General features: G+C 44.8%; 2 protein-coding genes across 7 annotated transcripts in view; one reads left to right on the top strand and one right to left on the bottom strand.

Moving 5' to 3' along the window:
• Positions 1-6,678: 6,678 nt before the first annotated feature.
• dync2i2 (dynein 2 intermediate chain 2) lies at positions 6,679-23,889 on the top strand (the record flags this gene model as incomplete). Its single annotated transcript, XM_083929879.1, has 9 exons — positions 6,679-7,093; positions 17,007-17,267; positions 18,100-18,209; positions 18,401-18,558; positions 20,653-20,762; positions 21,050-21,220; positions 22,129-22,361; positions 22,476-22,633; positions 23,651-23,889. Exons 1-9 carry the CDS (start codon positions 7,016-7,018, stop codon positions 23,887-23,889), a joined length of 1,518 nt encoding a protein of 505 aa, XP_083786005.1. The 5' UTR covers positions 6,679-7,015.
• Positions 23,890-24,000: 111 nt separating this feature from the next.
• The window catches only part of sptan1 (spectrin alpha, non-erythrocytic 1), a 70,506-nt gene continuing 67,447 nt past the window's right edge, over positions 24,001-27,059 (bottom strand). For all 6 annotated transcript variants that reach the window (XM_083929878.1, XM_083929877.1, XM_083929876.1 and 3 more), the window contains 6 exons: positions 26,124-26,178; positions 25,205-25,401; positions 25,043-25,096; positions 24,813-24,959; positions 24,520-24,667; positions 24,001-24,433 (listed from right to left, as the gene is read on the bottom strand). In XM_083929878.1, coding sequence (XP_083786004.1) covers positions 24,308-24,433; positions 24,520-24,667; positions 24,813-24,959; positions 25,043-25,096; positions 25,205-25,401; positions 26,124-26,178 — 727 coding nt within the window. In that variant the 3' untranslated portion in view covers positions 24,001-24,307. The remainder of the gene's footprint in view (positions 24,434-24,519; positions 24,668-24,812; positions 24,960-25,042; positions 25,097-25,204; positions 25,402-26,123; positions 26,179-27,059) is intronic.

The following is a 27,059-nucleotide window of genomic DNA, read 5'->3' on the forward strand; positions in this document are numbered from 1 at the left end:
TAAATGTACATGTGACTCTGGAACAAAGTGCCTTTTTACCATATGCCCTGTATCTGTAGGCCTCTGATCCCCAATTAAGTTGTGTAACGTGTGTAGTGTCATAGTTACGTTGTGACAAGTTTGATCTGTTGGGCCCGGATTCTCATAACACCGTGGTTTATTCAGGAAACTGGAGGTCATGTTAGCATGTGGAAACCGAGATAACATCCAAGTTGTTTTACAATTAACAGTTGCATTATCTACATGCACTCAAGACCCGTTCCTGCTTCTCTCTAAAATTCATTCACTGACGAAGCATTCGTATTCAGCCGGTGTATCTACTTTATAATCTGTTGGGGGCTCGCTCTGGGGTGTTGCAATTTGAAGATCTACACATGCTTCTCGAAACTTAAAAAATGGTTTTAACAAGTGATGTATATGTTGTGATCCATAGATTAATCTACATTGGATGCTGTATATAGGCAGCCTAACAATTCTGGGCGCTCTGCCCATGGGAGTGACGTTACCTTCTCTACACTCCTTCTCTTGTGCCTTGGCACACTCCTGAAAGCTATACTTCTACTGACTACTTCGTCTGCAGGTCTAGTAGTGACCTCAACCTTAGGGAGTAAGATTGTTAAAAGCAGGTGTCTTGTCTAAAGGGGTGGTCTAAGCTCCTAATTGGGAGATTGGGTGTATAATCTGTCTTTAGAGTAGGTACACTGGAAAAGGACTCTGAAGGTCTAACTGTGCCTTTGTGGGATGAGACCATAGCACCTAAACTCTCTTCTATTTATGATAATTATATGATTCCGAGATGTCAGCTCTGGTTCGAGCTGCCACCTTATTATTACGTAACTTCTGAGCTAAACCCTGAGTTGGGCTTGACTCTCTCACTATTACCTCCTTTCCTGGGTCATGGGTTGGACTTTGATTACACTTGTGTTTTCACGCCTGTGCAGTTGCATCATACTCATCTGATTCCTGCCTCTGATTGGCATTCTGCCGTGGCTGGGTCATTGTTTGGATCCAGCCCTTCAGGCACAGCTGCTTCCTTGCTGGTCCCCCCAACGTTCTGCTTCCTGGCAACATCCACATCAGAAAGCTCATTAGTGTCAGCAGATGAATCTGAGGCGCTTTGCTTCTACTCTCGCCTGACTCTGTTTCCTTTGGATCAGCTGCTACCCGGGCCTTGGTGCAGTGATTCAGATGGTACAATGTTGTGCTTCCCTCCACTTGGACTGCCGTCGGTGTCCCACGAACCAAGGTGTAAGGACCCTCCCTCCTCGGCTCGTGCCTCTTTTCCGGAAGATCTCTGTGTACACCTGGTCCCCTGGTCCCAGGATCTCTGAGGCGGAGCCTGGTACCCTGTTGTTTTCTTACACATAGACAACACTATAAACACCGTTAATGCTCCATTCATCGTATGTACATTCATTTGCAGCGGTTGAGAGGTTAAAGCTCAGCCTGTTAACATGCAGTGATAATATATGCTTCTGTTAGGTTTCTTGCAATAGCTTATTAGTATAGACAGCAAAACAAAACAGAACCTGTTATTTTAACTTTGATGGTTAACTACCTCCATTAACTTACTCACCTTACCTCTGCACGTCTAAAAACTCTTTGTTATGCCTTTTATATGATCTCCCTAGTTACTTTTGTGTACATGCTGATTTATTATCTAAACTTATTTCATAAGATATCTTAATACGTACTAGATTTTTGAACCACTGGCATTAGAATTTACTTTTTTACTTGTTTTCCACTTATTGTTTAAGGCCCAAATTCACATTATTCTGTTTTATCGTTCTCATTCTCTCTCCCCTCGCACAATGATTTATCCTGTGTGAATCAGGAAATAGCATGGTTAATAATAACAATTCTTTCTCATTTACCTTCACCCCCCTCAGCTGCTAAGTGCTACATTCATTTGTTGACTCTGGTAATGCTAATGATGTCGAAATAGCCAATTTTTCTTCCTTTTTTAAACGTCATTTACTGTCATTAAATGTGTCCTTCAATAACTATAGGTGTAGGTAAACTGCGGACGTTTTTACATGTAAACAAATAGATATTCTTCAGCCGCAGAAATACTAAAACAATTAAACACAAATCACCATTAAAATTCACTTTACTTACGCTTGCAAACTTGAATCAGTTAATATTTCTAATGTATCTGCCAGTGTCACTTGTGATATTGGAGTATTACAGGGACTATTTATGTCACCCAATATTGCTGGTCCAGCAATCCTTAGATTTCAAAAATATTAAACTCCTTTAGCAGCTTCATGTTTGCCTTTAGCTCTATATTACTGGGTTATCAATTTTCAGTGTGGTTTTGTTGCTTTTAGGTAAATATGTCTCACTTCTCCTGCTTCTCACTCACTCTTTGACTCTTTGACAGTGCAAACATTAGTAGAGGTTAACTTTTAACTCTCCGAATATAACAAGGAAAAAATAAAAACAACGAAAAACATTAAAACAAAAACAATTCTATTCACACCGTATCATCATCTGCTATGGCATTGCCCTGTGAAAACTGAGTTTTTACAGTCAGCGTAAACAACTGTAAACAGGTAAAAGTGTTAGAGACAAAAAGTTAAGAACAAAAGGTTTTCTTGTAGGAGTTTTTCCCAGAGTCTGCAAGTTATGGACAATATTAAAGCATATTGTGACTCTGATACTGTATCATCTGTTGCGCCTAGAAAGAAAACTACAGATTAATACAATAACTCTGTCGCCTTAGCCGACGAGCTATTTTGGCAGTTTAGTTCAAAGGCAAACACAGAAAGAGCAGTTAGATGGATTCCTCGCAGAACCATCTATGAAGAAAAACAGAATTATCGTTAGACACTATGTATCAAACAATGCTTTCCATGGTTTTGATCCACTGTTTGTTTATTTGACCTAAAACTATTGACATACAATTATCATGCAAAAATTTAAAAGAAACAATCAGAGCTCGATCAGTTAGGTCATTTTAAGTCGGTAGAGGCTGTTTGCCTCAGCAAACACAGTCAGGCCAAGTTTCTTTATACAGGGTTGGGAGGATCTCCACAAAAACATAAAATAATCCATAAGTGGCAATAGAATTTAATCTATTTATTTTTTCTTTTAAAAACCCATCCAGTTCCTATGGATGCAGTCAGGACCCACTTATTATCATTATTAATAATATTATCCTTATTATTGTTATATCTAATGCTTCAATTTGCAAAAACAAGACGTATGTTTCTGAAAACTTCACAATCACAATGGCAGTTTTTTAAACCAAGTTTTCCCAGAAAACTGTACCATTAAATTCCAAAAATTTAAAAAAACATTGAGAGTGAAAGCAGAAAACCCAGAATAATGAGTCAGGATTTACAGTGATGCATCAATATTGCATTTTCTAAAATCAATCACCAGAAACTCAAACCTGTGACATCTGTGATGCCTCTTCAGGTAAAATGGGAGGTATATTTGAGACATTCCACAATGGCATGCTTGTTTTATAAGAAATAATCAGTGTTGCTTTCAATAACTTGAATTTTTTCTTATGTGAGCTAAAAAAGATTTTGTCTGAGCATAGTAATCAAAACCTTAACTTTCTGTGTCTAATGATCAACTCTCACTGCAAAACCCTAATTTTCCCTATTGACACCAATACTTATTCTTAATAAATGTTCCTATATGTATATGCAAGTGTATGTATGTGTTGAACATTAACATCCTGTTCATTCTAAGTAACGGTGTCATCTAGTGTGGATGTTTTTATCTTTAATTTCTTATTTGTGATTTTCAAATGCTCTGACCTTCCTCCGCTGTCTGTATGGCCTGTTCATGGGGGAACCATGAAAAAACCCCAAGCAGAAACACGCAACCAGGACTTCTCTGGATCTTGTCCCAGTCTCCTTCTTTCTCTCCTTCTGCTGTTGTCTTGATGAGGCCATCTTTGTCCAGGATTCTGTGCCCCATTCTGCTGCTATAGTGAACCAAATGGCCAAATGTTGCCCATCCGAGTTCAATCTTTTAGTTCCTCTGGTTGCCATGTCCTAAACACAAGCTCTTCAGTGTTCAATTCAACTGAACATCTGGTCCCATGGACATCCGTTTCCTTTTCTTCAGGCCAGTAGTCAAAAAAGAAGTTGCTGTTTGGAGAGAGAACTTTTCTGGAGAAGCAATGCTAACTTTTTCCTTGTTTCAGTCTGTTTTCCTCATTTACTGGTTTTGTGACAACTGACACATCAGATGCAGGTTCAGTCTCCCCTCCCCCTCATTGTCAGAGTCCTTCTGGGAATATGCATATGGGCTTGATGCAGGGGCTGCATGGCTTGGAGACATTAGGAGGAGGCCCTGTCTTTTATCCCTAATCTCTGCTCCTCATCATTCATTCACTTCTCTTTCTGTCACACATACTTATTTCTTTAATTTCTTGTCTTTCTATAACTGAGTTTGCTTTCCTCCTATCTTTCCCTACTCGCTGTCCCTTTCTCTCTCATCACTTTACCCTCTTCACTACATTTGTACCTAAACATGTGCCTAATAAAAGACGAAAAATAAAAAAATAAAAAACCTCTTAGTCTAGTAATGCCAAAATGGAAGCTCTCAACCACATTAACCCATTTATCTGCTATAAATTTAGCAGGATCTGTAAAAATTTTAACTTTCCCATTTGTTTCCCATTCTTATATTGACCCACTGGGATGTGCTTTTACTTTCAATGGGCTTATTGTTCACTCAGACTATTTCACACATGCTGATCTTTCCATACGAATATGGTTAGATCTTATCACACATACACTAACTTTGGATAATCTTTCAGCCAGGTGGTCTGTACGACAACGCACCCTTTAATATCCAAACTGGATATTTAGACACTGAAATGAGTTACCACAAAGTTTATTTTTCTTACCACATTCATACGCCCATTTTATTGTAGTTGGGAATCCCTACACTCATGCAAATTATATTCGCATTTTAAAAATTTCTACTCCTTTAATGAATTGATTGATCATTCATTTCCTTCCTAAATGCTTATGTATTTTCCAAAACACTTCTCTGTTCTCGTCAACGGGGGTCAATGCCGGTAATGCCGTTCTAGTAAAGGAAGCTTCTACACAGACTCACGTCTGTGCGCCTTCACTCTTGGGGTTACCCCAGTACGTGCACCACTTTTCCCATTTCAGATAAAAACAGCTACAGAACTATACCACCCTCTGTTGTCCCACAGAAATGTGTATTCCTCAGAACCTGAGTCTGATATCAAAGTGGATATACACATGAACCTCCCACACTTCTTTAAACACACTTATGAGTCCCAGACTCGACTTATAGCAAAATTGCGATGCCTCTACATATGAGTCCCAGACTCGGCGTATAGAATTCGGGGTAACCTCAGTTCCACGGGCCTCTAACCCACTCATAGAATTCGGGGTATCCTCAGTTCCCCGGGCCTCTAACCCAGTAACCTCCTAGGTTTTGTCCGTATCCTCGTCAGAATAACGGTGGGGTCAACCACGACCCAGGACCATTCTCAGTTTACCATTCTCAGTTTTGCCATTATCTCAATTTAAATAGTTTACTCACTGTGGCGCAGGCAAGACACAATGTTTTAGAATGCCCAATGTGCATAGTTTCGATTAAACAGGTTCTGCTTACCTTTACTAATGTGCCGGATTGTGTCTCACGCTGTTCCCCGTGAAGAAACCTTTTTGGGTCGAATTTACCTTCTTCTCCTTCCGATCCCGGACGTTACTCACCTTACCTCTGCACGTCTAAACACTCTTTGTTATGCCTTTTATATGATCTCCCTAGTTACTTTTGTGTCTTTTTTTCCATGACAGTTGTTGAGATCTACCTGCAGTTACCTCCCCGGGTCCGTTGATCGGAGGATAGAAGGATAGATCTTGAGACGATGGCTTGAGATCACACCAATATCTTTATTGGAGCACTTTGCAAAGCGGAGACAAGTTTTGATACAACTCAAACCAGGTCATACATCAGACGAGTCTGTTGTGGTCTAGGGGTAGCGGCTTTATATACCCTTCTGTCGATGGTAACGCCTTAAAGGTAAAAAAAATCATAACGAGGTGATTTGTGAGAGATCACTAGATCTCTATCTTCCTCTCTTTTCTGTGAGGCTCTGTGATGCAAGTTATTATCTACTCAACCAGCAAGGACTAGTCTCATTCCAGGGGTTTATGTACGATGACCCCACTGTGCACCAACTTCAGTTTAGCCATTTCAAAAGCCATATGACCGAGCAGCTCATTTCTCTATCTTCCACAATGTGTCTAGAACCGCCACTGATGCTAGAAAAACCTTTTACTGTGTCCATGAGAAAAAACATTGAAAAATCATGAGACCCAATGTTTTAAAATTGTGAGCACCCTTGCACTGGGCCATTTCCATGGACATAAAAAAATAACACATAGCTAAAGAAATAAACAAGTGTAGCGTATCTAGATATAATGTTTATATTAGCCTACTAACAATGTTAGGAAATTACGTACCATCACGACATATATCAATTTCATGTAGGTAATGCATGCTAAAACCTAAGCTATAGAAAAAACATCGGACACAATGTTTCAAAAGTGTGAGCAGCTTGTGCAGAGTTGTGTCTCTGTCGGAGACTTGTACTGGGATTTTATGGAGACGGGAACTAAGCTGCGGAATGTGTTTCACTACGGCTCATTTTAGCCACGCACCAACCTTCTCCTGCTCATGACTCCATTTCGGTCGGGTTTAAAATTTACCATGGGATAATTATTATATATGGGAGTGAATGGCCGAATATGCTTCTGGGCACAGGACAGTAACACAGATAGGCGAGTGCTGCAGTACCACGTTTGGCCACTTAGCCCATAGGAGCATACGACGAAAGCGCCTGTCCTGTAACCAAGGTAACGCTACCTTTGTGGAAAATGGCTCCAGCATGCTAGGAGGCAGCTACCAATAACTGACCGAGATAGCTTTGTTAAACCTGTCTAAAATGCAGTTACCGACAGTTAAGTATTCCTTTCTTTAGTCCGAGTAAATCACTATCACTAGCATGTTTACTGACGAAGCCCAGGATTCAGTGAATGTCCAGTCTCTGTGGAGGATATCTCAGCAGTCGGCGCAGGAGTTGGTATGTCTGACCAAGGATTTCAACTTTCACCCCCAAAGTGCTATGTTCGCATGAATCAAAATGTACTCGATACCTGTAATTGCCGAATATGTCATGTTTTACTGAAACATTATTGTAATACCAAGAGTAGTTATCTTAGCACTACATTACGTAGCTGACTAGCTGTTACCTTCAGGTGTTGCTCGGAGATGTAACAACAAAAGGGATAATCTGAACGAATTTACATATCATTAAACAACAGGGATTAGATTTCCCCAAGTGAACAACCTGTTGCTTTAAACCAAGATTATTTAAGTATAACATGCTGAATTCATTCATTCGATTTTCATTTAATAAACATTAGTTCAAGGACTTAAACAATGTATCTGTAAAAGCAAGGGACGTCTCTATGGCGTAAATGTTGTATAATCAATTTGTAGCTACAGCAAAGAGTCACACGTAATCTATGTTGTAATTGTAGAGAAAAATGCTTCAGGAGTTGCAAACTGGTAGATTTCTCCCCTCTCCCACAATCACAAAACTACAGTTACACCTTCTCAAATACCTAATCACAGGCACACAAATCCTATTCTATGAATCACAAATTATGAAAGTCATACACTGACACTTTTGCTACATTTTTTGTTGTTGTTGTGAAAAACAATAATTTGAAGTCATAGACAAAATGTGCACTTCTGCAAATCACTATGTGAATGCCTACAATGAGAGTTGCACACCTGGAGACAATATTTTTATATATATTTTTCTAGTACAAATGCAAGCCATTTTACAGAATCTGCTGTCTGCCCAAAGCAGCCACACACACACACACACGCACACGCACACGCACACGCACACGCACACGCACACGCACACGCACACGCACACGAACGCAGTGCCACTCATGTCCCCCAAGGCTCCTCTGACATTGGGCACTTCCAGGTCTCACTGTCTGTGGCTTTTAGCCCCGCCCCTGCTGTCCAGCATGCTCTCACTTCCTCTAGTCTCCAGATTTGTTTGTGAACTGCCATGGATATGCCCTGTTCTATCGGCCTGACGTATCACTAACCCAGAATAAGACCTCAGAATGAATGAATTGTCTTTATTGTCATTGTACCAGTACAACAAAATCTACAGTACAATCCCTTATAGTGCAGAAATAATTTAACATTAAAATCATCAAAAAGAATAGGCTAGACCTTTAAAAAACACATTTAAAACGACAAGCTTACACACCAACACGCACGCACACGCACAGTTTAAGGAGACAAAAACAAAAAACAGTAAATCATCTACAAAACAGTGGTGTGGTGTGGTCTGAGCTGTGGTCCCTGTGGTCCCTGTAGTCTGAGCTGTGGTCTCCGTGGTCTATGGCTGTTAACATCTCATTCACTGTGAATGGGCTTCTATCTCCTGAATACTGCAGCATAGAGCTGATAACGTACCCACTAGCTCACAGGCTCAAGGGGAAGAACGCAAGCACCTGAGAGGCGCCCTCACAACTTGTGGCTACCCCAGCTGGACCTTTGTTAAAACGGCAGCTGCCTCCAGAAAGAAAACCAAAGTGGTTGAGAAAGAAAAAGATAACAGGAGAAACAACATAGTCGTCCCATATGTTTATCTCGTGATAACAAGATAATTTTGATCCATTTTCTTGTGATAACGAGATGATTCATTTTAAAGAAATAATGAATGAAACGTGATAGGCCTTAGATTTCCATCACAGCTGTCATGTCATGCCTTGTAGACTTCTCATATCTTGAAGAACACTATTGACAACACTGATGATTTCAGTTGGTTATTTACTGTATGCAATTAAACTGTAATCTGTTTATTTATGTGCACATTGTAAAACTCCTCCCTGTACTGGTATTTATGTTGTTGTTGAAAATAAGTTTGTTAATGAGGACATCAGGCTCACTCACGCCTCTGATAATAGTATTAACTTTATTTAAGCTTTATTAAGCTGAAGCCTTGTTTACATCTTCTTAGATGACGTACACTGATGTGAACATTATCTGTAATAGTGAGGCATAAAGCTGTTTCAGCCTGTGTCAGGCCTCGATTGAAAAGAGATGGGATGGTGATCCATATTCTCCTGCTCATCTGACATTGATACACTGAAGGATGTTTCCTGCAATGATTTAATAGACTAGACTATCGTGTTTTCAAATTAATCATCTCGTTATCACAGGAAAATTGAGGAAAATTATCTTGTTATCACGGGAAAACAGAGGAAATAAAATGTATGTAATGAGTGACCCGTTAGGGCTTCCGTAGATATAGCGCATTATATAGACAAAAGATTAGGATCTCTGACATGTATCCAGCTAACAGTGCTGCCAAATGGACCAGAAAAGGGAGGAAATACTAAAGCCGCTTCACAGACCACAGGGACCACAGCTCAGACCACAGAGACCACAGCACAGACCGCAGAGACCACAGCTCAACCCACAGGGACCACAGCTCAGCCCACAGGGACCACAGCTCAGCCCACAGGGACCACAGCTCAGACCACAGAGACCACAGGGACCACTGCTCAGACCACAGCGACCACAGCTCAGACCACAGGGACCACAGAAACAACAGGGACCACAGCTCAGACAACAGGGACCACAGCTCAGACCACAGGGACCACAGCTCAGACCACAGGGACCACAGCTCAGACCACAGGGACCACAGCTCAGACCACAGGGACCACAGCTCAGATGACAGGGACCACAGCTCAGATTGCAGGGACCACAGCTCAGACCACAGAGACCACAGGGACCACAGCTCAGACCACAGAGACCACAGGGACCACAGCTCAGACCACAGAGACCACAGAGACCACAGAGACCACAGAGACCACAGAGACCACAGAGACCACAGAGACCACAGAGACCACAGGGACCACAGCTCAGACCACAGGGACCACAGAGACAACAGGGACCAAAGCTCAGACCACAGGGACCACAGCTCAGACCACAGAGACCACAGCTCAGACCACAGAGACCCCAGGGACCATAGCTCAGACCACAGAGACCCCAGGGACCACAGCTCAGACCTGAGAGACCACAGGGACCACAGGGACCACAGCTCAGGCCACAGAGACCACAGAGACCACAGAGACCACAGAGACCACAGAGACCACAGGGACCACAGGGACCACAGGGACCACAGGGACCACAGAGACCACAGGGACCACAGGGACCACAGGGACCACAGCTCAGACGACAGGGACCACAGCTCAGACCACAGGTAGCACAGCTCAGACCACAGCTCAGACCACAGGGACCACAGCTCAGACCACAGGGACCATAGCTCACATCACAGGGACCACAGCTCAGATCATAGGGACCACAGCTCAGATCACAGAGACCACAGGGACCACAGGGACCATAGCTCAGACCACAGAGACCACAGGGACCACTGCTCAGACCACAGAGACCACAGGAACCACAGCTCAGACCACAGAGACCACAGGGACCACAGCTCAGACTACAAATACCACAGCTCAGACCACAGGGACCACAGAGACAACTGGGACCACAGAGAAAACAGGGACCACAGCTTAGACCACAGGGACAACAGCTCAGACCACAGAGACCCCAGGGACCACAGGGACCACAACTGAGACCAAAGATACCACAGTTCAGACCACAGCTCAGACCACAGAGACCACAGGGATCACAGCTCAGATCACAGGGACCACAGCTCAGATCACAGGGACCACAGCTCAGATCACAAGGACCCCAGGGTCCATTGCTCAGACCACAGCTCAGACAACAGGGACCACAGCTCAGACAACAGGGACCACAGCTCAGACAACAGGGACCACAGCTCAGACAACAGGGACCACAGCTCAGACAACAGGGACCACAGCTCAGACCAAAGGTACCATAGCTCAGACCACAGACAGACCACAGGGACCACAGCTCAGACCAAAGAGACCACAGAGACCACAGAGACCACAGAGACCACAGAGACCACAGAGACCACAGAGACCACAGGGACCACAGGGACCACAGCGCAGACCACAGGGACCACAGGGACCACAGCTCAGACCACAGAGAGACCACAGGGACCACAGCTCAGACCAAAGAGACCACAAGGACCCTAGCTCAGACCACAGGGACCACAACTCAGACCACAGAGACAAATGGGACCACAGCTCAGACCACAGAGACCACAGAGACCACAGAGACCACAGAGACCTCAGAGACCACAGCTCAGAACACAGAGACCACAGAGACCACAGAGACCACAGAGACCACAGAGACCACAGAGACCACAGAGACCACAGAGACCACAGAGACCACAGCTCAGACCACAGAGACCACAGAGACCACAGGGACCACAGGGACCACAGGGACCACAGCTGAGACCACAGAGACCACAGCTCAGACCACAGCTCAGACCACAGCTCAGACCACAGCTCAGACCACAGCTCAGACCACAGAGACCACAACTCAGACCACAGAGACCACAGTGACCACAGCTCAGACCACAGAGACCACAGGGACCACAACTCAGACCACAGAGACCACAGGGACCACAGCTCAGACCACAGGGACCACAGCTCAGACCACAGAGACCACAGAGACCACAGAGACCACAGAGACCACAGAGACCACAGAGACCACAGAGACCACAGAGACCACAGAGACCACAGCTCAGACCACAGAGACCACAGAGACCACAGGGACCACAGGGACCACAGGGACCACAGCTGAGACCACAGAGACCACAGGGACCACAGCTCAGACCACAGCTCAGACCACAGCTCAGACCACAGCTCAGACCACAGAGACCACAACTCAGACCACAGAGACCACAGTGACCACAGCTCAGACCACAGAGACCACAGGGACCACAACTCAGACCACAGAGACCACAGGGACCACAGCTCAGACCACAGGGACCACAGCTCAGATCACAAGGACCCCAGGGTCCATTGCTCAGACCACAGCTCAGACAACAGGGACCACAGCTCAGACAACAGGGACCACAGCTCAGACAACAGGGACCACAGCTCAGACAACAGGGACCACAGCTCAGACAACAGGGACCACAGCTCAGACCAAAGGTACCATAGCTCAGACCACAGACAGACCACAGGGACCACAGCTCAGACCAAAGAGACCACAGAGACCACAGAGACCACAGAGACCACAGAGACCACAGAGACCACAGAGACCACAGAGACCACAGAGACCACAGAGACCACAGAGACCACAGAGACCACAGAGACCACAGGGACCACAGCGCAGACCACAGGGACCACAGCTCAGACCACAGAGAGACCACAGGGACCACAGCTCAGACCAAAGAGACCACAAGGACCCTAGCTCAGACCACAGGGACCACAGCTCAGACCACAGGGACCACAGCTCAGACCACAGAGACCCCAGGGACCATAGCTCAGACCACAGAGACCCCGGGGACCACAGCTCGGACCACAGGGACCACAGCTCAGGCCACAGAGACCACAGAGACCACGGAGACCACAGAGACCACAGAGACCACAGGGACCACAGGGACCACAGGGACCACAGGGACCACAGTGACCACAGTGACCACAGGTACCACAGCTCAGTTCACAGGGACCACAGCTCAGATGACAGGGACCACAGCTCAGATTGCAGGGACCACAGCTCAGACCACAGAGACCACAGGGACCACAGCTCAGACCACAGAGACCACAGGGACCACAGCTCAGACCACAGAGACCACAGGGACCACAGCTCAGACCACAGAGACCACAGAGACCACAGAGACCACAGAGACCACAGAGACCACAGGGACCACAGCTCAGACCACAGGGACCACAGAGACAACAGGGACCACAGCTCAGACCACAGGGACCACAGCTCAGACCACAGAGACCCCAGGGACAATAGCTCAGACCACAGAGACCCCAGGGACCACAGCTCAGAGCTGAGAGACCACAGGGACCACAGGGACCACAGGGACCACAGGGACCACAGCTCAGGCCACAGAGACCACAGAGACCACAGAGACCACAGAGACCACAGAGACCACAGAGACCACAGAGACCAGAGAGACCACAGAGACCACAGAGACCACAGGGACCACAGGGACCACAGGGACCACAGGGACCACAGGGACCACAGCTCAGACGACAGGGACCACAGCTCAGACCACAGGTAGCACAGCTCAGACCACAGCTCAGACCACAGGGACCATAGCTCACATCACAGGGACCACAGCTCAGATCATAGGGACCACAGCTCAGATCACAGAGATCACAGAGACCACAGAGACCACAGAGACCACAGGGACCACAGGGACCATAGCTCAGACCACAGAGACCACAGGGACCACTGCTCAGACCACAGAGACCACAGGAACCACAGCTCAGACCACAGAGACAACAGGGACCACAGCTCAGACTACAAATACCACAGCTCAGACCACAGGGACCACAGAGACAACTGGGACCACAGAGAAAACAGGGACCACAGCTTAGACCACAGGGACAACAGCTCAGACCACAGAGACCCCAGGGACCACAGGGACCACAACTGAGACCAAAGATACCACAGTTCAGACCACAGCTCAGACCACAGAGACCACAGGGATCACAGCTCAGATCACAGGGACCACAGCTCAGATCACAGGGACCACAGCTCAGATCACAAGGACCCCAGGGTCCATTGCTCAGACCACAGCTCAGACAACAGGGACCACAGCTCAGACAACAGGGACCACAGCTCAGACAACAGGGACCACAGCTCAGACAACAGGGACCACAGCTCAGACCAAAGGTACCATAGCTCAGACCACAGACAGACCACAGGGACCACAGCTCAGACCAAAGAGACCACAGAGACCACAGAGACCACAGAGACCACAGAGACCACAGAGACCACAGAGACCACAGAGACCACAGGGACCACAGCGCAGACCACAGGGACCACAGGGACCACAGCTCAGACCACAGAGAGACCACAGGGACCACAGCTCAGACCAAAGAGACCACAAGGACCCTAGCTCAGACCACAGGGACCACAACTCAGACCACAGAGACAAATGGGACCACAGCTCAGACCACAGAGACCACAGAGACCACAGAGACCACAGGGACCACAGCTCAGAACACAGAGACCACAGAGACCACAGAGACCACAGAGACCACAGAGACCACAGAGACCACAGAGACCACAGGGACCACAGGGACCACAGAGACCACAGGGACCACAGGGACCACAGGGACCACAGGGACCACAGCTGAGACCACAGAGACCACAGGGACCACAGCTCAGACCACAGCTCAGACCACAGCTCAGACCACAGCTCAGACCACAGCTCAGACCACAGAGACCACAACTCAGACCACAGAGACCACAGTGACCACAGCTCAGACCACAGAGACCACAGGGACCACAACTCAGACCACAGAGACCACAGGGACCACAGCTCAGACCACAGGGACCACAGCTCAGATCACAAGGACCCCAGGGTCCATTGCTCAGACCACAGCTCAGACAATAGGGACCACAGCTCAGACAACAGGGACCACAGCTCAGACAACAGGGACCACAGCTCAGACAACAGGGACCACAGCTCAGACAACAGGGACCACAGCTCAGACAACAGGGACCACAGCTCAGACCAAAGGTACCATAGCTCAGACCACAGACAGACCACAGGGACCACAGCTCAGACCAAAGAGACCACAGAGACCACAGAGACCACAGAGACCACAGAGACCACAGAGACCACAGAGACCACAGAGACCACAGGGACCACAGCGCAGACCACAGGGACCACAGCTCAGACCACAGAGAGACCACAGGGACCACAGCTCAGACCAAAGAGACCACAAGGACCCTAGCTCAGACCACAGGGACCACAACTCAGACCACAGAGACAAATGGGACCACAGCTCAGACCACAGAGACCACAGAGACCACAGGGACCACAGCTCAGAACACAGAGACCACAGAGACCACAGAGACCACAGAGACCACAGAGACCACAGAGACCACAGAGACCACAGAGACCACAGAGACCAAAGGGACCACAGCTCAGACCACAGAGACCACAGAGACCACAGAGACCACAGAGACCACAGAGACTACAGAGACCACAGGGACCACAGGGACCACAGGGACCACAGCTGAGACCACAGAGACCACAGAGACCACAGAGACTACAGAGACCACAGAGACTACAGAGACCACAGGGACCACAGGGACCACAGGGACCACAGGGACCACAGCTGAGACCACAGCTCAGACCACAGCTCAGACCACAGAGACCACAGAGACCACAGGGACCACAACTCAGACCACAGAGACCACAGTGACCACAGCTCAGACCACAGAGACCACAGGGACCACAACTCAGACCACAGAGACCACAGGGACCACAGCTCAGACCACAGGGACCATAGCTCAGACCACAGCGACCCTAGCTCAGACCACAGGGACCACAGAGACCACATGGACCACAGCTCAGACCACACACTAAAATACACACAAACAGCAATCACTGAACTGGCTGAAATGGGCTACATCAGGGTTATTCAATTTATTTGGAATTGGGGCCGGTTGACGAAAATTATCCAAAATGAGGGGCCGGAAAAATATGAGCATCACATTAATGGATATTGTAAAACAATGCAGCGACATAGGAGTGCATACAGTATATTGTCTTCATTTTATCAATGTAAATATTAGTCATAGGCCTCAAAGTGCAACAAGCTTGTCAAAAAACAATCCTTGTTAATGAACATACCTGAGGTTTTCACTTAATTATTGGACTAAAGTACAAGATTGAGGCTCTTCTCCTTTACTAAAGTATTTTATTTACATGCCACTTTATACTTCTACTCCACTACAAATCAGTGGAAATGTTCTACTTTTTACTCCACTCTATCTGATTACTTCAGTAACTAGTTACTTTACCAGGCTGACAAGTACATATGAAACATTAGTTCATCCATCAAAAACTGGACTGATAAAAATTAACGTAACATAAATTTAGAGTAGCATGATTTTTCTGAAAATACCTTATCAACTTATCCTCTTTACACTCCGATATGGCTGCAGAATAAACTCAGGCTTCACAGTGACGGAAACTAAAACTTTTCAGTCCTTTCTCTGGTGAACTGACGGTTTTCTGTGTCAACTTTTCTTTTTTTCAGAGTAGAAGGAGACATTGATATGGTGATTATCCACGGATTTGACCAGACAGAAACGAACAAACAGAGCGGAGCTTAGTGAGCTGTTGCCAAGAGGATTCAAAAAACCCACGAAGAAGAGCGTGCGTAGCGAGAGCGTGCGTAGCGAGAGCGTGCGTAGCGAGAGCGTGCGTAGCGGGAACGTGTTTAGCGGAAGCGTGCGTAGCGTTGTGGCCGTGTTTGCGGAACGCGCAAAATCACACTCAAATTGTGGCACATTCGGCCTGCCATACATGCTGGGATTTGACGCGCTGAGACGTAGCGCTGAGATGGATACGAGAAAGGACAGCGGCCATGAAGGCTTACGCTACGTTGCACCTCATAAACCGAACGGTACACACGTGTACCGAACCGTGACAAGCGTACAGAACGGAGTAGATTTTTTTAATAAACCGTTCCACCCCTAGTCTCCATATCTGTCACAGAGTGTGGTATGTCTGTGAGTGACTATGTGACACTGCCTACATGTACACCTCTTTGTGTGTCCGTACTTTCAAAGACAGTCTACCCTTGGGCATGTGTAGACTGATTGGGCCACCACTTTTTCCAAAGGAATCCAACAGGCAATGCACTAGTTTAACAAATTGCACTCACTTGAAACATTTAAAACTTCTGAAATGATGAGTGTGGCCTCTCTAAACACAACGCATCAATATTGCACTTGCTAATCAATATTGAAATACTTTGTGATTACATTTACTATATAATTGTTGATGTGTATCCCTATGTCTACTTGCATTTCAGAGAGGTTGTCAGACCACAGCGATGTGCAGTGCTGAGGCAGAAGTCCAGCTTGTGTTGACTACCATTAACTGTACCCAGACAGAGCCACAGAATAAGGCAGAAGAGCAGCTCTTCCAGGAAAGCAATAATGAGCCGAAGCTGTCCGGCCTAAAGGACTTTCTACAGCGGGTTGAGGAAATGGTCATCAGAGAGTTGGTCAGAAATGCCAAGAGTCATGCCTTTGATGAGTTCCAGGTGAACTTGGAAGATCCCAGTCAGCTAGTAAGTAGGACCAATGAACTGGACGAAAATTATGTTTTGTGAACTTGAGGTGACAGCTTTGTAAACCAAAGGAAGTAAAATGCCGTCATAAAATCATTCCGTGGCTAACACTGTTTAGCTCGGGGCAGTACGATGAAGGCATTAAAACGGCTATTTTAAGCACTAATACTGCTCAAAATCACCAAACGTGGCGGCCGGTTGCTCAGTGGTTAGAGCAGTCGCCCCATGTAAAGAGGTTGAAGGTCTTCGAGGCATCGGCCCCTGCTTCGACTCTGACCTGTTGCATGTCTCATCCTCTCTCTCTCACCCCATTTCCTGTCTGTTCTATATAATAAAGGCTTGGAAAACTGCCAAAAAAAATCTAAAAAAAAAAAACCAACACCATGCTCACACATAAACTAGCACCAATGGGCTTTTGGATTGCCTTTGGTAACCGACTTGAATGCACTTTACTATTAGAGGAGCTGGTACCTCTTTTAATAAACTCCGGGTTCACTAACTACTTCGTGGGTGCCTAGTTTTATGTGTAGGGACTCTTATCATGCTACTGCAGAGGTTTGGTGTTATTTTGCGTATTTTTAGTGGTTAAAAAAGCTGTTTTAATGCCTTCACTGTACTGCCCTGAGCTAATCAGGGTTAGCCACGTCCGGCTGTTAGCGACTGTGAACTACTCTCTACTGATTTCTCCATTAATAGTTAATAAATGACAAAAACTGTCTTGATGGCTTATTTGATGAGTGCAATTTTTGAAAAAGACCATGGGATGATTTTATGCCAGAATTACACTTTAATGAGGAGTTCTTTATATAAGACTGTCCTCCCATGTTTGCAGGTTTCATGCCTCCATTGTCTTCAACATCCCAGTGCACAAGAGAGAGGTCTTCATGTAACCAGTGTGTCCTGGAGTTGTACAGGTTCAGTTATTGCCTGTGCTTATGGTCGGTATGTTAGTCTTTCATCTAATGGCTATACAGTATACAGTATATAAGGATGGATAAGGATGGACTGAATGTTTTTCACCCTTAGTCCCATATTTTTCCAACAAGTGAAAACATCAAGAGGAAAGTGTTAGAGAAGCTTTTCAGTAGTTGTGATGTGGCAGGGTGGTTCAAATGTGTGTTTTCGGTTGGCAGGATAGACGATGGAGACTGGAGCACTGAGCGGTCCTGTGTGTGTATGTGGAACCTGGACCGTCGAGGCCTGAATCCCAAACATGCCGATCTGATCATAGATGTTCCTACTGCAGTCACCGCTCTGTGCTGTCACCCCAACCAGCCTGCTCTCATTGCAGGTACACTAACAGTCTGTGCTTTCACATCATAAACTGATTAAACACTGTTTCTGCATGCTAACTGAGTCTTAATCTGGTCAACTCAAATACATTTGTACAAATATCTCATCTAAATGTAAAGTTTCCATCAAACCATGTTCACACTAAAAAGGTTACTAATATTTGATAAAATATACATACTTTTTATATAGCCCCCAAGCTCTGCATCCAATCCTCAAATTACCAAAACCTGTGTCATAGAGTAGGGCTGCACCACTAATCGTTAAACGATTGCATGTTTTGTGTGACGTTAGCGCACACAGTTCTCATTAAACCTTCTCGACAACATAAACACATATTTAGTCCAGTGAAATCACCTATTGACTGTCAGATGGATCAGGCTGTTCCAGGTCTAGCCTATTCGTTTTTATGCTTTTAATGTTAAATTATTTCTGCACTTCAAGGGATTGCACTGTAAATTTCATTGTATTGGTTCAATGACAATTACGACAATTTCTATCATACTTTACAAAGTTTCTGATACTGTACAAAAAGTAATGCACTGCAATTTGTTGCCACATATTTATTGTGTATAACCTTTGTGGTTGCTTGCATCACTGGGACTGTCTGTCTTCCTGTCATTGTGTCTGTCTTTGCCTCTCTCTGTCTGTCTGCCTGTCTTCGTGTCTGCCTTCGCCTCTCTCTGTCTGTCTGACCGTCTTTGTGTCTGTCTTCGCCTCTCTCTGTCTGTCTGCCTGTCTTTGTGTCTGTCTGCCCATCTTCGTCTTACTTCGCCTCTCTCTGTCTGTCTGCCTGTCTTTGTCTGTTTTCGTCTCTGTCTGTCTGCCTGTCTTTGTGTCTGTCTTTGTCTCTCTCTGTCCATTTGTCCATCTGTCTTTTCTCTCTTTCTCTCTCCTTTTCTTCGTCCCCAACCAGTCAAGACAGATGTCTGTCTGTCCGACGTTCCTGCCTGTTAAAGGGAAGGTTTTCGTTGCCATTGTGTGCACAAGATTGCTGAATTAATACTGTATATAATAACTATAATAATTAGAGAGATAGTGCAACTTGGTGCTGCTCATGGGGGAATTGTTGGGTCCCATGAATAAGTCATACTTTATACTTATACTATACTTCATACTTTTGTTATTATTTGGTACTATAAATAAAATTGAATTGAATACTGATGTTGTGAAAATGCGGATTCAATCACGCAATGAAGTTATTTAACTGAAGATCAGATTAGTTTTTACAAGCAGCACACTGAGCAACATGCTGCTTTGATTTTGGAATTGAGCTTCTGCCTTCTGTTAAACCCCCAATTGCCACTTGCATCTATATTCTGTATTTAAATTCATCTTTTCAGAAGGAACAGGTCAAACGATTGATTGATGATTGATTTGTTACTTTTGAGATGATTTTATTGTTTCTTTGTTGGACAAAGAAATTTGTTTTGGTTACAGAAGAAAATGAATGCTTTTCCTGATCGTGTAAGAATTGTGATATAATTTCTCCCCCAAGAAATCTGAGTTTTCATTTTATTAAGAATTGTGCAGCCCTATCATAGAGTGAAGGTCTGTAAGGGGTTTCTTCATTCTATCACTATTCTCAGTATAGCTTCTGCCTAGTAAGTATCTATAAAATGAAAGAAAAATATTTTTTCAAATAAGAGATTGCCCCTAATTATTCATAAACTTTAACCTCCAATAAAATAAAAACTAGCCTGGTACCAAAACGTTCACCCCACCCCTTATCTCATGGAGATATGACCTAAACATACAGACTAGAATGTTTTTTGGTCCCTGGCCTTTAACCGGTTTGATGATGCTGTGAAAACGGCCTGCTTAATACGGGGGTCAATGAGAAACTGCCGCTAGTGGACACTTATTGGATCAACCAGGAAGTCGCTGTGGTGGGAGCTTGGTCTTCACACAGACACACATGCTGCTACACACATTCACACACACAGAACAACACCTGCTCAAGGTCATAGGAAATCAATGGAGTGCAGAAATAGCAGAATTAACCCTTTTAAAGTGGTTGTGTTTTATGTTTTTCACAGAGGCATGTTTGTGCAATTACACAATTGTTGAGTGTGTGTGTGTGTCATGGTTGCAGGAGGTCTGTACAGTGGAGAGGTGGTGGTCTGGGACACGAGCCGGACTCAGGACCCTGTGCTGGTCCAGACTGGGATGTCAGCAGATAGCCACAGAGAGCCTGTTTATCAGGTGAGTAGACAGAGTCTGATTGGCTTTTTGTTCCAACTCTGCTATCATCCAACCAGTCCTGCACTTCGTTTTGAAAGGCATTAGCACAGTTGTAAGAATAAAACAAAGTGTCAGCTTTAATCCATTGCCATTGATATAAGCATTCAAAAATGTAAATCAGTCTGTTGTATGCTTCTGTCTGTAATTATACAGAGCATGTAGATTTGTTACTGTGGAGTTTGCTCCGCAGAAAACAAGAAGAAGAAAAAACTTCACTGCAACACTAAAACAATATGGTGTGTACACAGGTGTCCTGGGTGCCCCTGCAGAAGAATGGAGAGTTTGGGGTGCTTAGTGCTAGTTCAGGAGGAAGGGTACTGCTGTGGACGGTGGACTCGGACCAGGGCCGGTTTGTCCTGAATGCTGCGTATGCCGTAGTACAACAGCAGGTTCCCCACAGCAGTAAAAGCAGCTTAAAGGTGAGCCTCACGATGAGGAAAAAATACTGGAATTGAACAGAAGTGTATAAAAATAAATCAAGAGAAGAGATCAAACAAACTCCTTAAACAGGGGTTCAAATCAGCTTTTTACATGGGGACGACTGTTCTAACCACTGAGCAACCGGCTGCCCCTGATATATATTTTATCATAAGATTATTATTATTGTTCATGTATTCATGTCACATCAGGAATTTACCTTTGCAGCTGGATGAGTTAGAGCTCTGTATCAACTGTTTTGTGTCAGACTGCAGCTACTGATTTATTTTCATTATGGATTTATCTGCTGAATATTCTCTCCATTAATTGATTGATTGTTTTGTAAAAAAAAAAAAAAAAAAGGGTCTAAAGTGACACCTTCACAAGACTTTTCCATAGTACAAAATTCTAAATGCTTAAAATTAAATATCTGATTTTTAAAAAAATCTGGTTGGGACCTTTAAATATTTTTACATACCCATTCTCAAAATAGTTAATTTTACAGTCCATTAATTGTCTATTGGTTACTGCAAAACATCATATTTCATAAGCTTTTCATATGTTTTGTTTGCAAAAAAAGGGTTACTAAAACTGAAAAAAAAAACGTCATTAAAGTAAAATGTTAAATATTTACCTCTGAAATGGATTAGAAATGGAGCCTGTGCATTCAGCTGGACAGCCATTGTGTTCATACACACAGGTCACAAACTGTATCATTGGATTTCTGATTAGGTGAACACTGATGGTAGTTATTTGAATTAATGTATTTCTTTATTAAAAACATACTGGAAATAAAGCTCATGCAAGAAGAAGAAGAAGTACTAAGGAGTACATTTTTCAATTATTTTCACTCCTTTGTGTGCTGCGTTGTTGGTACAGAATGAAACATGAAGTTTTGTTTCGCCCATAGGTCCGTAGCAGCAACACTGTGGGTGTCACATCTCTGGCTCTGTCTCCCTGGGACTCTGACACCTTCTTGGTGGGCTCTGAGGGCGGCCTGTTGCTTAGATGCTCGTTCTCCTCCCAGACGCTGGCTGCTGCACCCGCCGAAGGCCACAGTGTGAAACTGAGAGCCCCAGCGGTCTTCTCGTTTAGGCCCTGCAGTGGCCCAGTCCACTCTATACATTACTCCCCTTTCCATAGGTCACAGCTCTGCTCACCAACCAAACACATAATTATTACAGAGGTGATCAGCAGCTACAGCAGGATTCAACAGTGACTTTGGCCTGACCGGTGTCTCTTTCGTGTTGTCTGCAGGAACCTGTTTGTGAGTGCAGGGACTGATGGTCTGGTCAACCTCCACTCTCTTCTGCAGGCCAACCCATTGCTCTCTCTCAGGGCTTCAGACTCCTACGTGTTCCAGGTGCAGTGGTCTCCAACTAGACCGCTGGTCTTTGCAGCAGCCACCGGGCAAGGTACATCATGATTACATATGCATGGTATAAATCACTGGTTTCTCAATATGGCATTCTTAATTTTAAGGGGTGTAAGACAACTTTTTCAAAAATATACAGTTGGCTATATGTGAGCCAGAGGGTCCAAGTTCAAGGCACAATGTTGTGAAGTATATTCCAATAGTCTGCATACTGCACGTAACAGTACATACGTACTATAAGGAAAAGGAAAAAGTATGCGATTTGGAACTCAGCCTTTATCTGTCCAAAAATAAGCCCATTAAAGTGTAATTCCGGCGTAAAATCACCCCAGGCTCTTTTTAGGTAAATACACTAATCAATTAAGCCATCGAGACAATTTTTTTCATGTTTTAACTATTAACGGTTATATCGGAGAGTCGCTAACAGTCGCTAACAGACGGACGTGGCTAACACTGATTAGCTCAGGTGCTAAGAAGGCGGTGCTTTTTTAACCACTAATACTGCTCAAAATAACACCAAACCTCTGCAGTAGCTCTGTAGTACTAGCAACGTAGTTGGAGAACCCAGAGTTTATTAAAAGAATGTTTTGAAACACTTACCAACTGGCCCCTGTCATATATAGTTATGGAACTAATGTTGCCACAGCAAGTGTCACATTGTAAGGCAGAGCAGTTAATGTATTGGTGCCTTCGTTACAGAAGATTTTCTTATGCTGGTTTGTTTAGATGTTTGCGCTGTCATTAAATATAAATGGATTACCAGCTCCTCTCATAGTAAAGTCTATTCAAGTCAATTAGCAAATGCAATCCAAAAGGAAGGAGCCCATTTATGATTTATTCCAGCAAAACACGTTAACGTTGCATTTCACCCCAGAATTTTACTTAAACCCTATAAACCCTACCGTCCTGTACCGTGCCTGACTTCAAAACCAAGGTACGTACCGAACTGTGATTTTAGTGTACTGTTACTCCCCTATGATACTATGTCTTATTGATTCTTCACTTGAGGGTGTCTGACTTGTCTTGTTGACTCTACACTGTCCTCTCTCTTTCTAAGGTGAGGTGCAGATATTCGACCTGGACCGCAGGTCCCTGAGGCCAGCAACCATTATTGAGCAGGGAGGTTTGGACCAGGCTGCAACTTGTTTGGCCTTCAACTGTCAGAGCCCTGACCTGCTAGCAGTGGGGAAAACGGATGGGACAGTTGGCGTTTGGCAGCTGAGCCTTGATTTAACAGAGCAGAAACACAGAGAGAGCAGCCAGCTGGAGCAGATAGCCAATCAGGTGGCAGAATGAGACATGTTAACCTGGGACAGTTGGAGACTGATTTATGTGAAACTGTTTGTAAAAATGAGTTCAAAGATCATTAAGTTGTGGAGGTAGAATAAAAACAGTAGAAGTTTCCAGTTCTAACCAGTAGCGTTTATTAAAGCACACTGCCGTTGTTATGGTGTTGTTAACAACATTACTGTTTGTATTAGGTTCTTAAATTCATCAAAAGCACAAGCTAAAACAGCTAAAACACATTCAAATGGAGACGGATCCACTATACTATCATGAGAAGCACAAAGAGTTGAGAGCATGATAAATAGATAGTACAGACAGCTGTTATTAGTGAGTATTCCTAGTGCCACAATCATGCAGTTTCAGCCGTGTGTTTGTGTTGAAGTGTGTGGGAAAACGCGTCCCGATTAATCCCCGGTGGGCAAAGGGATCAGTTGACAAAGAGCGAGCGGGTGAATTCCACAAAGTCGAAAGCTGACGGGAGCTCGCGGCCCTTGCTGTCGAGATAGGGTTTCATGTGTGAGAGGCAGTAGTCTGCCTGTTCCTTGGTCAGATTCTGAAAGGGAAAAGGGGACAGTTAGACCTCCGTAAAGACTTGACACTCAAAGTGAATATACAGAATGAAAAGTGAACACATCTGACCTGGTAGAGCTCTTCTTTAGTGACATAGGGTTTGTTCTCAGTGCTCAGAGCTCGGAAGGCGCTCTCTATCTCCTCACTGGACTTGACGTTCTCTGTCTCCCGGCTGATCATGAATGCCATGTACTCTTGCAATGACACATTTCCATCTCTGCAGTATGGCACACAGTAAGGCAGCAGAAACATCAGTGTGTAAAATGCCATAAAGTATTTTATTGCCATCATATTTTATTACCACATGGCTAAGCTGCTGGTATTCATCCCTATCAATATTAGTTCCCGAACACGTGACAAACCTGTTGGGATCGACAGTGTCGAGTATGGCCTCAAACTCAGGATCAGGTTCGCCTTCTTCCACCATGGGCAGGTCATAGCCTAGTGAGCGCAGACAGGACTTGAACTCCTGGTGGTTCAGACGGCCAGACTTCTCCTTGTCAAAGTGTCTGCAAACAAATGAGGATGAGACTCCATCAGACCTCCAAGATCAGATAATACGTCATGATGAAGACAGGTCAAAGCCACTTACTTGAACATCATGCTGAACTCCTTCAGAGCCTCTTCTGTCACTCCAGTGGTATTCCTTAAAGAAAGAGTGAGGAACATGAGCTCAAAGCAGCCTCAACTGATTTCAAACATTGCACCTAAAGTGTGTCTAAATTCCAGATAAAGTCAGTGTGTTGGTGTGTACCTGGCCTGTATCTGTTGCTCCAGGTTGTGTTGCATCCTCATTCCCAGTTGGTCCAGTTGGTCCCACTGCTGGGCCAGGCCCACGGTGCTGTGCTCTGTGTACTTGTTGTCCAAGATCAGCGCTTCCTCCATAGCTGCACCCAGGTCTTCAATTTTCTTCAGCTGGCTGCGCATGGCCCGGATCTCCTGGTGCTTACGCTACATACACCCACAAACACCAGGGACAGCCGTGTTGAACTATATTTATATCTCTAAACATTACAGTGAAAATAAAATGTTTGCAGATTTCACCATGAAAATCAACTGCCAGTTGTCTAACCAAAAGTGATTGTTGTGACGTTGGTGGTTCAGTCTAAACCTCAACTCATAATTCAGCAAACAGGTTTTTGGTATCAACTTCCATCCTGAGTGATCAGATGACAAGTGGACAGCTATAGATACAGGTGAAGACACTTTCCAGAAGCATTGAGATCAGATGTCAAAAACCACATTTGGAGGTGGTTCAGGCCGGATAGTAGTGAGAACAGGTATGTGACTCTGTCCACATTAGAGACCGCCTACTCAAACAATGCCCTCTGTGTTAGAGGAAGTACGTCCTCATTCACAGGCCTGTAGATCTGTGCGTTTTGGCTGTTTTTGTATTTTAAACATTATTTTGGAAGTATTTCTCATGACTGAGTAAGACTGAGAATTAACAAAAAGGATTTTTCATTCAAATATGTCAATAGATTATCTATATCCTAAACATACAGAGCAGGAAAGGTAAATCGGATCACAAGTGGTCACTGAAAACACACAGACAGAGCTGTTCACTTATGATCTGATCACTCAGGGCAGATTTTTTTTTTAGCAGGTGAGGACAACCTCTTTGACTACTTGTTTACTGAGAATGCCAGGTGACAACAGTGGGTGATATTTACCTTTGTGGCCTCCAACTGGGACTCCAGGGTACCAGATTCCTCCACCATACAGGACCTGACAGAAACGGAAATTAGAAAGGAAACAGCATAGCCTGATAGAACCACTGCACTTACTTTGACACGCACTGTCATTAGAAAGACATACATTCTTTACTACAAACAGTAGCAGAGAGAAACATTTATGAAGTATAATTATTGTTTAGAATAAAGAAAGTGTGAAATGTGGCATGGCTATTGCACACAGGACTGGAAACTGCAGCAGATCATTAGTAGTTCATGAATATGAAAGTCAGATTTCTGTTACAGATGAACAGTGCACCCTAAAGTTAGGGCACACATGTTCAAACTAATACACATCCCCTGATGGGACCAGATACCACTAAATGTTCAAAATGGTGTTTGTGCTGTTTCAAATGTGTGTATGCACAGTGGAAGCCAATCATTTGCAGTTTCCATCCCTGAAGTACACAAAGTAAACAAGGTGACAACTACCCTCTCCTCAAAAGTAGTACTGACTGCAGCCTGGTGCTGTGAGTATGAGGACTGGGTGAATGTTTGTGGAGCAGGAAGCTACTGAGCACACCAGAGCCCAACATGATGATGTTTTTAGACTTAAGTGCATCTGAGGGCACTGCTTGGGTCAGAAAACACACAAGGAAATAGAGCAAGTCTTATAAGAGGTTGACCTTTCCAGAAAGATCATCAGCAACTTGGTACTGATAAACACAGACAACCGGTTGATAGGCTATGATATTCAAAGAGAGGAGGGCCAGAGATTAAACATCAGATGAAATGGAGTGAAATCACAGGGAATATTCCAGAAACAAAATGATTTATATCAAGGAGGGAGGAAGGGAACATATGTTCCTAGAATGGCCCTCCAAGCCACCTTTGAGATCAATGATTTACTTTCATCATTAATCCTACACACCCACA

The sequence above is a fragment of the Echiichthys vipera genome (assembly GCF_963691815.1).
Source record: "Echiichthys vipera genome assembly, chromosome: 16".
Taxonomy (NCBI): Eukaryota; Metazoa; Chordata; class Actinopteri; order Perciformes; family Trachinidae; genus Echiichthys; species Echiichthys vipera.